At 42.9% G+C, this 12,350-nt stretch overlaps 1 protein-coding gene across 2 annotated transcripts in view; it reads left to right on the plus strand.

Annotated features, from left to right (window-relative positions):
- The window catches only part of LARP4B (La ribonucleoprotein 4B), an 88,747-nt gene that overhangs the window by 56,336 nt on the left and 20,061 nt on the right, over window positions 1–12,350 (plus strand). For both annotated transcript variants that reach the window (XM_045812965.2, XM_045812964.2), the window contains 4 exons: window positions 5,754–5,857; window positions 10,360–10,470; window positions 11,901–11,954; window positions 12,039–12,248. In XM_045812965.2, the coding sequence (XP_045668921.1) occupies window positions 5,754–5,857; window positions 10,360–10,470; window positions 11,901–11,954; window positions 12,039–12,248 (479 nt within the window). The remainder of the gene's footprint in view (window positions 1–5,753; window positions 5,858–10,359; window positions 10,471–11,900; window positions 11,955–12,038; window positions 12,249–12,350) is intronic.

A 12,350-nucleotide genomic window follows, 5' to 3' on the forward strand; every position in this document is an offset into this window, starting at 1 on the left:
CGGTAAGGGGTGTCGATGGGCTCCATATCTCAGACCCCGTATATCCCAGATGACCGAGTGGGCATAAGAAAGGCTGTTGCGGAGATGGGTGACTGCTGTGATGTTGGTGAAAAATACAGGACATGATGGTATTTGATGGAAAGTACAATTCATTTTCATTAGCATTCTAGCAACAAAAAGGGCTTCTTTAAATTTCAAGTTCCTGCTAAAGTTTTGGTGAAATAGGACTGTTTTTCTTGAAAGGGATGTTGTGAGTGAAGTTGTTTCTTGAACATTTGGTAACATCAGAGGGAGGTTTAAACATTACATCAGAGACCTGCAGGGATTCGGGGACTATGGGCCTTGAAGCTGTGGTTTGCTGATTGAGGCATCTACAACCTAACTACTTTGTCGTATGTTTTTGAAGACACCGTTTGACTGAGGTTATAACTGAGGTCCAGGGAGCTGCGCTGCGTGTGCGTGCGATGCACAGCTGTGTCGGTGTGGGCCTCGATGTACGTCCGGAGAACCACCACTGCCCGGAGTTTTCTGAGAGCCTTTGTACTGCTTCCACCCTTCCCTGACGCCCCGGATGGCTTCACTGGGGATGAGTTAAATTCAATGTACAATATATTATATATCTGTTCAAACGGAGTTGTTTTTAATTGTAAAAAGTCACTTTCTGTAATAGGACTGCAAGTACCAGATGAATTATTGCTATACTCTCCCTTCTCAGGGCTGCTCTGAGTCCTTCACAAAGAACACAGTGTACATTATGTTCCCCCTGCCCCAAATATTTTTTTTTTAAAGATTTATTTATTTATTTATTAGACAGAGACAGCCAGCGAGAGAGGGAACACAAGCAGGGGGAGTGGGAGAGGAAGAAGCAGGCTCCCAGTGGAAGAGCCTGATGTGGGGCTCGATCCTGGAACGCCAGGATCACGCCCTGAGCCGAAGGCAGACGCTTAATGACTGTGCCACCCAGGCGCCCCCCAAATATTTCTAAATGAGGGGATATCCTTCATGCCAGAATTAAAACCCCATTTCCCCGTGTCACCACTCTGACTTTCCGTCACTTGACACTTAAGCAGCAGTGTTTCCATGCTCTCCCTGGTATGGCTGACAGGTAGTGATGATTTTTTCTTATGTGCATTCGACCTCATAGAAGAATAGGTGACATCTTATCTTAAAACTTTGTTGGATTTCTCTTCACAAATAAAAGTTCTCTGCTTTCTATTCCTAGGCAGACTTTGTAAGGTCATTGAATTATTGGAGCAGATAGTGAAGAAACAAGCAGACATGATCTGTGAAGTTTGAATTCTGAAAATTATAACCACTGTTTCCCAAGATAGCTTTATGCTTTCCAGCATTGCTTTGTTTTTGACACTCCATTTAGAACTAAAATCTGTTTGATGAATCGGTTGAGTTTGGTTCTGTGTAACCCACTTATAAAGGCCAGTGGCTTTCCTAACCTCAAAGCACTTTCTTGGTTAACATTCTTTGGTTATTATTAGGAGCCCCAGATGTAGTTATTTCTTTTAGGCATTCCTTGGAAACTTGGCTGCCCCGTGGGTGATTTCTCAGTTGACCCTTGCTGGCTAGGAGTCATTCATGCAGAGCACGAGGATGTTGAATTGCCCTGTGTGGTTGCTGCAGGGAGCCATTTCTCTCCATGGACCGACAGCCCTGCCCCCTCCCCACCCTTCTGCCATCCCTGCCACTACTGTGTCGGTGGGGGGTCTGGAGTTGTAGTGGTTCCTCCTGTCCATCTGCCTTCAGCTCTTGAGCGTCTAATTGCTTCTTTTCACTCCAGTTTTAGACAGAAATATATGTACATATGTAATAACCTAATGAATAGTGTGGTTAGCATGTAGTTGTCTGGAGAGGGTGACATAAATAAGCCTCTGTGAGCAGAGATCTGTTTAAATCTTACCCCATGCCCCGAATGCCTAACGTATCATGTTAGATACACAGTAGACACTTCATAACATTTTATTTTAATTTGAATATTCCCTAGTACAGCACCAAAACTCTGGTGTTGATTGAATTGCATAAATTGTGTTTTTGTGTCCTAATACACATGGTACATAGTGCATTGTACAGAATGATTCAAATGCTTTGTTTTTACACTTAATATGGTTGAAATTGCTAATTTAAAAATAGACTCAGATATTTGTCACCAGGGTATGAATAAATACATTGTGATAGAGCCTCACAGTGAATATTAGAACAATTAAAGTGAAGTAGGCTACATTTTCAACAAGACTGCATTTGAAAATCGCAGTGCTGAATATAAAAGCCTGTTTCACGTATGTACGAGATGGTAACGTCTATGTAGAGTTTAGGTATGAGTAAAATAAATAGAAGTCTGCTCTTCATGGGTTCTGAGGTCCAGGGGTACGAGTATAAAGACCTGAGGGGGAGACCCTCCTGATTGAAGGTGAACGTTATTGGGGGCACACAAACTGGGGACAAATCTGGGGGATGAGAGGCACGGGGAGTTTCGCCAGTCCTTGTTTATTGTCTTGTTTTTCTTTCTGGGGGTGGGATTTACACACCTTAAATTTACACATGGTTTACATGTACATTTGTAAAGTTACGACATCTTTATACACCCGCAGAACTACCATAATGAAGATAATGAACATACTGTCACCCCCGAATGTTTCCTCCTGCTCCAGGCAACCACTTACCTGCTTTTGGTCACTGTACCTTAGTGTGCATTTTCTGAAAATTTTATGTAAATGGAATCAGTCCTGCACTAGCCTTTGGGGGGAGGGTCTGGTTTCTTACCCTCAGCATAATTATTGTTGAGTGTATCAGTAGCTTTTATAGCCTTTTATTTCTGAGTCCTGTTCCGTTCAGTAGCTAGACTTGGTTGATAGACTTGTTTATTGCTAGGTTTTGAGAACTACAAATAAGGTGTCATGAGCATTGGCGTGAAAGTCTCAGTGTGCACAGAGGCTTGCGTTTCTCTGGGTCGGTAGCTGGGATGGTGTGGGAGGTGTATTAACTTGTGAAATTGCCTGCCTGTCTCCAGAGTGGGTGTTCCCCTGCCGTTATGCGGCCCCATTGCTCCACACCCTTGCCAGCACGCCCCGTGCATGGGCATTTTACTTGCAGATTCTCTAATTTTATCTTACTGCCATTTTCATTTCTGTTTCCCTAATACCTGGTGACATCGAACAATCTTTTCATGTGCTTGTTTGCTCTTCTTTTATCTTTGCTGAAATGTCTGTTCACATGCCCCCCCCTTTTTATTAGGTTTCTTAACAATTGAGGTTTTGGGGGGTTGTAATTTGAGATCTGTATTATTTATGTCTTGGATATACGCTATTATCAGGTATGTGATTTGCAAATACATTCTCCTGGTCTCTAGCTTCTCTTTTTTATTCTGCTAGTAATAGTGTCTTTTGAACAGCAGAGTTTTGAATTTTTTGAATAGTCCAATTTATGTTTTTCTTTTATGGCTCTTGCTTTTGGTGTTGTATCTAAGAAATCTGTGCTTCATCCAAAGTCACGGAGGTTTTCTCCCAGAAGTGTTAACAGTTTTAGGGTTTACATTTTTAGCCCTGTGGTCCATTTTAAGCTAAACTTTGTATGTGGTTTGAGGTATGGATCTAAGTTCTCTGCCCCCCTCACGTGTGGGTATGCAACTGTTCCAGCACTGTTAGCTGGACAGACTCTCCCTTCTCCACTAAGTTGGACTTGGTGCCGTTGTCGGGATCATCTGTCCCCACACTGCGCATTTATCTCTTGGCCTTGTGTCCTTGATCTGTCTCTGTTTCAACACATGCACTTCAGTGTCTTGATCACTCTGGCTTTGTAAGAAGCCCTAAAGTAGGTGCAGAGTCTCCAGCTTTGTTTTGGCTCTGCTAAGTGCTTTGCATTTCCATATGAATTTTAGAATCGATGTTTTTTTCCAAAAACATTTTTATTGGGATTGCATTGAATCTATAAATCAATGTGGGGAGAATTGACATCGTAACGATAGTGAGTTTTCCATTCCATGAACATGGTATCTCTCCATTTATTTACATCTTTTATAATTTTCTCTTGGTAATGTTCTGCAGTTTTCAATGTACAGGTTGTCTGTATCTTAACAGATTTAGAATTTTTCCTGTTTTTGACACAATTTTAAATCATGTTTTTATTTCAATTTTTCATCAGTGCTAGTATGTAGAAATACCATTTATTTTTGTATGTTGATCTTGTGTACTAAAACTTTGTTAAACTCCTCAATTCTAGTTTTTTGGGAAATTTTTTCAGATTTTCCACATAGAGATAAGCTTGTTGCCTATGAATGGCAAGTTTTACCTCTTTATACCCGGTCTGGTGCGTTCTGTTTCTGTTTCTTGCATGATTACCCTGGCTTGATCTTCTAGTGTGGTATTGACCAGAAGTGGAGAGAGTTGGTGTTTTTGCTTTGTCCTGTCTTTAGTAGGACACTAGATGCTGACTTTTCCTAAGTGAGGAGGTTTCCCTTCCATTCCTAAGTTGCTGAAAATTGTTTTCAGGAATGTTGGATTTTGCCAAATACTTTGTCTGCATCTGTGAGGTAATTATATGTTTTTTTTGTTTTTTAGTCCATTAATGTGGTGAATTACATTGCCTAATTTCCGATTGGTAAACCAGTCTTTCATTCCTGAGATAAACCCCACTTGTCATGATTTATTACCATTTTTATATATTGTGGGATTCAGTTCAGCAAAATTTGGTAAGAATTTTTGATCTATGTTCACGGGATATTGGTCTGTGGTTTTCTTGCTTTGTGTTGTCTTTGTTTAGTTTGAATATCAGAGAGCTGCTGGCTTTATAGGTGGAATTGGACTGTGTTATCTTAAAGTATTTTGGAAGAGGTTGTGCTATAGAATTGTTTTATTTTTTTCTTAAGCGTTTGATAGGACTCATCAGGGACACCACGTGGGCCTTGAGAATTTTCTCTCAGATCCAGGTCTGTGTTGGTGACTGTCGTCTCCGAGTGAGTTTTGGTAGCGTGTATCTTTAAGGATGTTTCTATTTCATGTAAGTTGTCTAACGTATGTTTATTAGCAGGAATTTTTTCATAATATTTTCCTTAGGGTCCTTTCAGTATTAGTAGAACCTGTAGTGAAGTCAGTCTTCCATTCCTGAGGTTGGCAACATGTCCTCGTGGGGATGGACAGCTCCGAGCCCTGGTTGTGGTCGTGGTGTGTTGTGACTGGAATCTGCACGTGATACCAAAACAGAACATCACAAAAAGGAGTGTGTGTAAAAACTCGTGAGGTCTGAATCCGGCCCGTCCCTGTGTTAGCACTATTGCCCCAACACCACCCTCCTTGTGTTGACCATGGGCTGCAGTTGTGGAGGATGTCATCACTTGGAAAAGCTGTGTGGGACGCACGTGGCACCTTGTGAGTTTAAAATAAAAAGTCATCATAGGACGGAAAATGATTTTACGTTAGGGCCTTGTAGAGGAAGCCAGTAACTCTGAGTTGTGATCTACATGTCATTTGGGCTGTTGAGAATCCTTGTGTCATGGTGTTAAATTTATTCTAGCTCTTAAAAGACTTTAAATTCCCGTGCTCCTTAGTTTTGAGAAATTTCACCTGCAGGATGGGTGTAAAACCTGATGGTTTGTGGTAAGGTATCCCACTGAACACAGGTGTCTTCATTGTGTTTAGGACATGTAATGCAGCACATCACACCGGGGCGTCTGGATTACGTCATAACTAGAACGCAGATGATTTGTTGTCATGTTTGTATTTTACCATTCATTTTTCTTCTCTTTGTAGCTTTACCTTTAGTCCAAGTGGATGAGAAGGGAGAAAAAGTAAGGCCAAATCAGAGTCGTTGCATTGTGATCCTGCGTGAAATACCTGAGTCCACTCCTGTAGAAGTAAGTCTCCTCTGAAGGGCGCTCGGACGTTTTTTGTGGGTTTTTGTTTGTTTTATTTGTTTACTTCTGTGTATTTTTAGAGGATGTATTGTAAAGAATACACACAGTAACGTTTTCTTCCCAGGATTTGAACACTGTTAGTTACAGTGTGATTCATTTGTAAGAGTGGTACTCAAACTTTTTGGTCTCAGAACTCCATTATATACTTCACATTAAAAAATACTGAAGAGGCTGGGATGCCTGGGTGGCTCAGTCGGTGAAGCTTCTGCCTTCGGCTCAGGTCAAGATCTCGGGGTCCTGGGATCTAGTCCTACATTGGGCTCCATGCTCCTTGGGGAGTCTGCTTCCCCCTCTGCCTTTGCCCCGTACCCCCCGCTCCCATGCGCTCGCTTGCTCGCTCTCTCAAGTAAGTAAATAACTAAAATCTTAAAAAATACTGGGGCGCCTGGGTGGCACAGCGGTTGGGCGTCTGCCTTCGGCTCAGGGCGTGATCCCGGCGTTGTGGGATCGAGCCCCACGTCAGACTCCTCCGCTATGAGCCTGCTTCTTCCTCTCCCACTCCCCCTGCTTGTGTTCCCTCTCTCACTGGCTGTCTCTATCTCTGTCAAATAAATAAATAAAATCTTTAAAAAAAAAAAAAATCTTAAAAAATACTGAAGAGTTTATAGTAACTTCAATATTTAGAAGTTAAAGATGACCAAAGGTTAAATATTCATTTAAAAATAACAAACCCAGGGGCGCCTGGGTGGCACAGCAGTTAAGCGTCTGCCTTCGGCTCAGGGCGTGATCCCGGCGTTCTGGGATCCAGCCCCACATCAGGCTCTTCCGCTATGAGCCTGCTTCTTCCTCTCCCACTCCCCCTGCTTGTGTTCCCTCTCTCGCTGGCTGTCTCTATCTCTGTCAAATAAATAAATAAAAATAAAAATAACAAACCCACAAGTTAAGATAAAGAACATATTTTTATGTTAAATAAATTTTTTTTTAAGTATTTGTGTATTATAGAGAGGGCAAGCGCAAGCTGGGAGGGGAGGGGAGGAGCAGAGTGAGAGGGACAAGCCAACTCCCGCGCTGAGCGCAGAGCTCAACACCAGGCTAAATCTCATGACCCTAAGACCATGACCTGAGCTGAAATCAAGAGTCAGATGCTCAACCTTCTGAGGCACCCAGACACCCCTGTGTTGAATGACTTTTCAGAACAAATATCTCCATGACAGGAGAGGTGTACTCTGCAGACTTCAGGGAACACGGCCTAGCCTGTGTCTGATCTGGCTGCCCTGCCAGTGTCAGTGCAGAAGCTGGGGACAAGGTGGGGACATCGTTTTCGTGTAGATGGGGTCTGCAGATCCTAATTTAAAAAGTACCAACATGGGGCGCCTGGGTGGCTGAGTCGGTGAAACATCTGCCTTCAGCTTAGGTCATGGTCCCAGGGTCCTGGGATCGAGCCCCACATCGGGCTCCCTGCTCAGTGGGGAGTCTGCTTCTCCCTCTCCCTATGCCTGCCACTCCCCTTGCTTGTGCTCACTCTCTCGCTGTCTCTCTCTCTGTCAAATAAATAAATAAAATCTTTAAAAAGAAAAAAAAAAGAACCGTCTCTGTAGAGAAAATCGATCAGTGTTTGTGCCGGTGGATGAAGGACACTTCTTGGTGTAGTGTAACAAAGGTGAGGGTTCTGACAAACCTAACATAAGAAATTATACCCTTCTTGAGTATGGCATTGTTCTACCAAGTTTTACTTTCTGTTCAGCTGAGGCTGTTTTTACTAGTTCTGTATTACATGTGAAGAAAAATTAGGAATGAATTTTTTTGTCCTTTTTTTAAGGTTCTAAATATGAAATAACATCTTATTTCTTTCTACCAAACTGGATGTCTTTATTAACTCACAATAATATTTAACACGTAGGTCCTTTGAGATACTTGTAAGGACTATAACCGAGAAGAATTTTCTACTTTTAGTTTCAGACATTGATCTTGGTATATTTATATTATTCCAAACAGCACACCCTGTGTCTTTTGTCAAACTTGAACCATGGAAGTTTTTTAGTTTTTTAGTAAAGTAAGGGTTGAAGCAGAAAGGAAGGAGGGAAAGTGGTCCAAGCTGAATGAGAGGACAGGAAGCTTGTGGAGCACTGACCGCACGGAGCCCCTCTGCTCGGGTTGGTGCCACCTGCCCCGGGGGCTTCAGAACACTCTTCCTGTTTAAATGTAGCCATGTGCTTGTCAGTGGTTGGAAAATTCTTTAAATGGTAGTTCATTTGGTTGATTAATAGTCTTTCATGAAATGGCCCCAATTCCCTGGTAATATTTTGCTCTGGATTTGACTGTGGTGTCAATGGCGCCACCCCAGTCCTGTTAGCCGTGGCACGTCGTCTGTGCTTTAACGCGTTGGTGGCTTCATACTTTGAGTGGACTTCTTGTGGGCTGCCTAGAGTTGGGTCATGCTTTTCTGAGCCAGTCTGAGGATCTCTGCCTTCTAAGTGGGGAGTTGGGACCGTTCACATGTGATCAATAATGTGATTGGGCTTAACTTTGCCACCTTGATGCTTGTTTTCTTTCTGTCTATACTGGTCCTCATTTTCCTTTCTTTCCATGCCTCCCTTCCTATTTGGGTTAAATTCATTATTTTTGTCTCCTTTTTTGGCTTACTAGATAGAACTCTTTGTTTTGCCTTAGTGGCTGCTTTTAGGGTTTGTAGTGACATCTTCAGCTGGTCCTCATCTGCCTGTAGTTAATAGCACCCCACTGCTCCCCCTTGTGAGGCATTGCTCCACTTCCCACGCCCGGCTGGCGCACTGTGCAGTCAGTCCTAAACCACACAGTATTTTGTTGTTAGGTTTGCTTCAAACAAGTTAGTTTGCTTTTCAAGAGATTAAAAGTAAGAAAAATGTGTTTCCTATTTATCCAGCATTTACCATTTACAGTGCTTTTCGTGCCCATGTCTAGGTCTACACTTCCTTCTGGTCTCCTTTCTGTCTGTTTCGTCCTTTATTTCTTGTGATGCAGCTCTCCTGGCAGGGAGGTTTTTCAGCTTTTGTGTGTTTGAGAAATTCTTTTCTTTTTTCTTTTATTTATTTATTCTTATCGTTTCTTTTTGAGAAAATGTTTATTTTTGCCTTCATTTATGGAAGATATTTTCTCTGGGCGTAGAACTCAGGATTACAGGCTTGTGTTCCCTTCCTGTATCTAAAGACGCTGTTCTGTGTTCTGGTGTGCGTTGTTTCTGAGGCTGGGTCTGTCGTTCTTGTCTCTGTGCCTCTGCATGTCGGCACTGCTCCCTTTTTCTCAGTGCTTTGAAGATTTTAAGCAATTTGATGGTGATGGATCTTGATGTAGCTTGCGAGTCTCTTGAATGAAGTTTCCTGAGGTGTTATTTCTTCACGTGTTTTTTTCTCTGCTCCCTTCTTTTCAAAGTTCCTAACTAACTGCTAATCCTACATAGTGCATTTTTCATTCTAGAAGTTCTTTTTGGGTCTTTGTTTCTTCCCTCTTCCGTGTCTCTCTTTACATGTTCAGGCTTTGCCTTTTTGAATATAGAGTACATATCTAAGAACTATTTTAATGTTCTTGCCTTTTTATTCTTTGATCTGTATCATTTTTGGGTTTAATTTGGTTGATTTTTTTTTTTTTCCTCCTTCAGGTCCTATTTTTCTGTTTCTTTGTGTGCCCGGTAAATTTTGAATGGATGCCAGGCATTTTGGATTTTACTTTATTGGCTATTAAATGTTTTTGTATTGTTTCCTGGAACTGTGTTGGGCTTTGAGGTTCAGTTTGACCCTTTAGGAGTATTGTCAGGTGGAAGCAGTGCCCTTCTGCATGCTGTGCCTGAACTCCTGTGCGTTGGGAGTGTTTCCTCCTCTGCCTGTTGGGGGCAGACACACCCCTGTCCCCGTGAGTGCTGCTGCTGTTCCCTCTAATCATTGCAAGGGGCTCTTGGTGCACGCTGAGCCCTGGGAGACCCCGTGAGAGCCCTGCATGTGTGGGGCCGGGTCACGCTCACCTCCCTGGCACTGGGCTGTGGGGCCTCCATGGGCACCCCGGGCTCACCTGCCCTGCATGACGTGAGCTCTGCTGTCTAAAACTATTCTTTCATATGTTTTTGTTTGTTTTGAATCGTTTTCATGGGAAGGTAATCTGTTCCATCTTGGCCAAAAACAAAAGTTCAGCTAATGTTTAAATTTCTCACATTACCACCCTTGCTCTCCAGTTGTGTAGTTATCAGCTTTCTGGTACAGTGAAACGATAATTTCAAATTACTTTAGCTTCATGGTATCTTGGTGTACGAAGAAAAGCTGTCAGTAAGTTGTGGACTTATTTTCTGTGACATTGGGTTCCTGCTTCTGGAAACGAGGCTCAGCTCCTCAGGTCTTCTGAAAGAGGCTTACTAACTGTCCGTATGTTGGACTCTTTGTCTAAGGATCTGTCCTTGAGTGTATGTGTCATTTCTACTAGGTAAGGACAAATGTGGCGTAGTCGAGAATTAATTTCTACCTCTTTATTTCCTGTAGGAAGTAGAAGCGCTATTTAAAGGAGACAATTTACCGAAATTTATAAACTGTGAATTTGCCTATAATGATAATTGGTTTATTACATTTGAAACCGAAGCTGACGCACAGCAGGTAAGCTGTTCCCCCCCGCCTGGAGCTCAGCGTTACCCATACATCACACGTAGCGCGTGGGTACTAAATCGGGGCCTGGGGATTACTCTGCATTGTGGCCCTCAGTTTGATTATAAAGTGCAGAGGAAACCAGGTCGTAGAAACTGAAATAGGTGTGTTTGTGAAGACAGTTTTTGTAGCAAGAAAGCATATGACATTATTTCCTAAGGACATGGAAGACAAGCAGCCCATGAAAATGAGTTCTGTTCTCTCATCTGGGCAGAGAAAAGTTTTAATATTTGGAAAGTGTTCTGGGAAATTTGAACGTAATTTTAAGTTTCACGAAGCATCATTGTGTGTTGTGAGATAGTTGAAAAGGCCCTGGGGAGGCTCTGTGAGGAAATGCAAGGAGTGAAGGTGGTCTCCCCGGCCCAAAGGAGGAATCTCACTTGGGGGAAACGTGAACATGCTTCAGGGAATGCCAGTACAGTTGACCCCTGAACGACGGGAGTTAGGGATGCTGACCCCGTACGGTGAGGAAGCCATGTAGAACTATGGACTCCCCAGACCGGAGCTACTTATATTCTCCTGTTGACCTACCTGAAGCCTTCCTGATAACCCAACAGTCAGCACATGTGTTGTATGTTATTTGTATTGTATACTGTGTTCTCATGATAAAGTAAGCTAGAGAAAATACTGTGAAGAAAATCGTAAGGAGGAGAAAATACATTCATAGTACTGTCCTGTGTTTATCGAAAGAAGTCCGCATGTAAGTGGACCGTTGCAGTTCAAGCCCATGTTGTTCAAGGGTCAGCTGTACGGTATTAAGTGGTAAGTGGTGTGGATGCTGTGAAGTTCAGAAGAGGGAAACAAACATCTGAATGACAGGTTTGAATGGGTTGGAGGGAAAGGGCATAGGAGGAGCCAGGTGGTGGGAGACGAGGGTAGTCCTTTCAGCGGAGGGCGTGCAAGCCCTCCTCACCAGGACAGGGGTGGTGGGCCGAGGTCAGAGCCCTCTGAGTTGAGGAAGCCACCTGAAGAAGAATAAGGAGCTACATAATATTGCAGTCTGTTCCTTTTCTTGAACTGTGTGATTCCATTTTCACATTGGGGTTAGTACTAGGGGCTTGGTGTCCATTATCTTCTCCAGGTCAGGATCCTTACCCTGTGCTTATGGGAGGCTTTTGTGGTATCTGCTAATACTAACAGAATTGTATGCAAATGTCGTTCATGAGGTTTTTTTCTAGAGGCTCCCTAGCTCCTAGAGGAGCAAAATTCTCCTTAAAAGATTCTAAGGAATCTGTGATGCAAAGTAGCTTTAGAAACACTGCTCTGGGTCCTGCCCGTCATATTTTAACTATACCATTCCTTAGTTGAGGTATTGAGTTAACTGTCAGTTCATCTTATTTATAAGATTAACACAGTGGCGTTTTGGGTGATTTTGCCCTCAGGCTTACAAGTATCTGCGAGAAGAAGTCAAAACTTTTCAAGGAAAACCAATTAAGGTAAGCAAGACCATTGGTTATATTTTATTTACTTGCAAATCAGTTCTTGAGTATTCTGATAGAAATTTCTGTATTCCCAAACAGGCACGGATAAAAGCAAAGGCAATAGCTATAAACACATTTTTGCCAAAGAATGGATTTAGACCTCTGGACATGAGCCTTTATGCGCAGCAGCGCTACACAGCCTCCTTTTACTTACCTCCAGTCTACAGCCCCCAGCAGCAGTTCCCCCTGTACAGCCTGATTGCCCCCCAGACATGGTCGGCAACACACAGCTATCTCGATCCACCCCTGGTGAGTCCTGTCGTCACTTGGAGCTTATGCAGCAGGAAGTTGTGGGCACTGCACTAGGTGCTTGGAAGGATAGAGATGTTCTAGTGGGGGAACAAGGTACAT

Source organism: Ursus americanus, chromosome 31, assembly GCF_024610735.1.
Source record: "Ursus americanus isolate L20-20 chromosome 31, mUrsAme1.1.p, whole genome shotgun sequence".
In the NCBI taxonomy this organism is placed as follows: Eukaryota; Metazoa; Chordata; class Mammalia; order Carnivora; family Ursidae; genus Ursus; species Ursus americanus.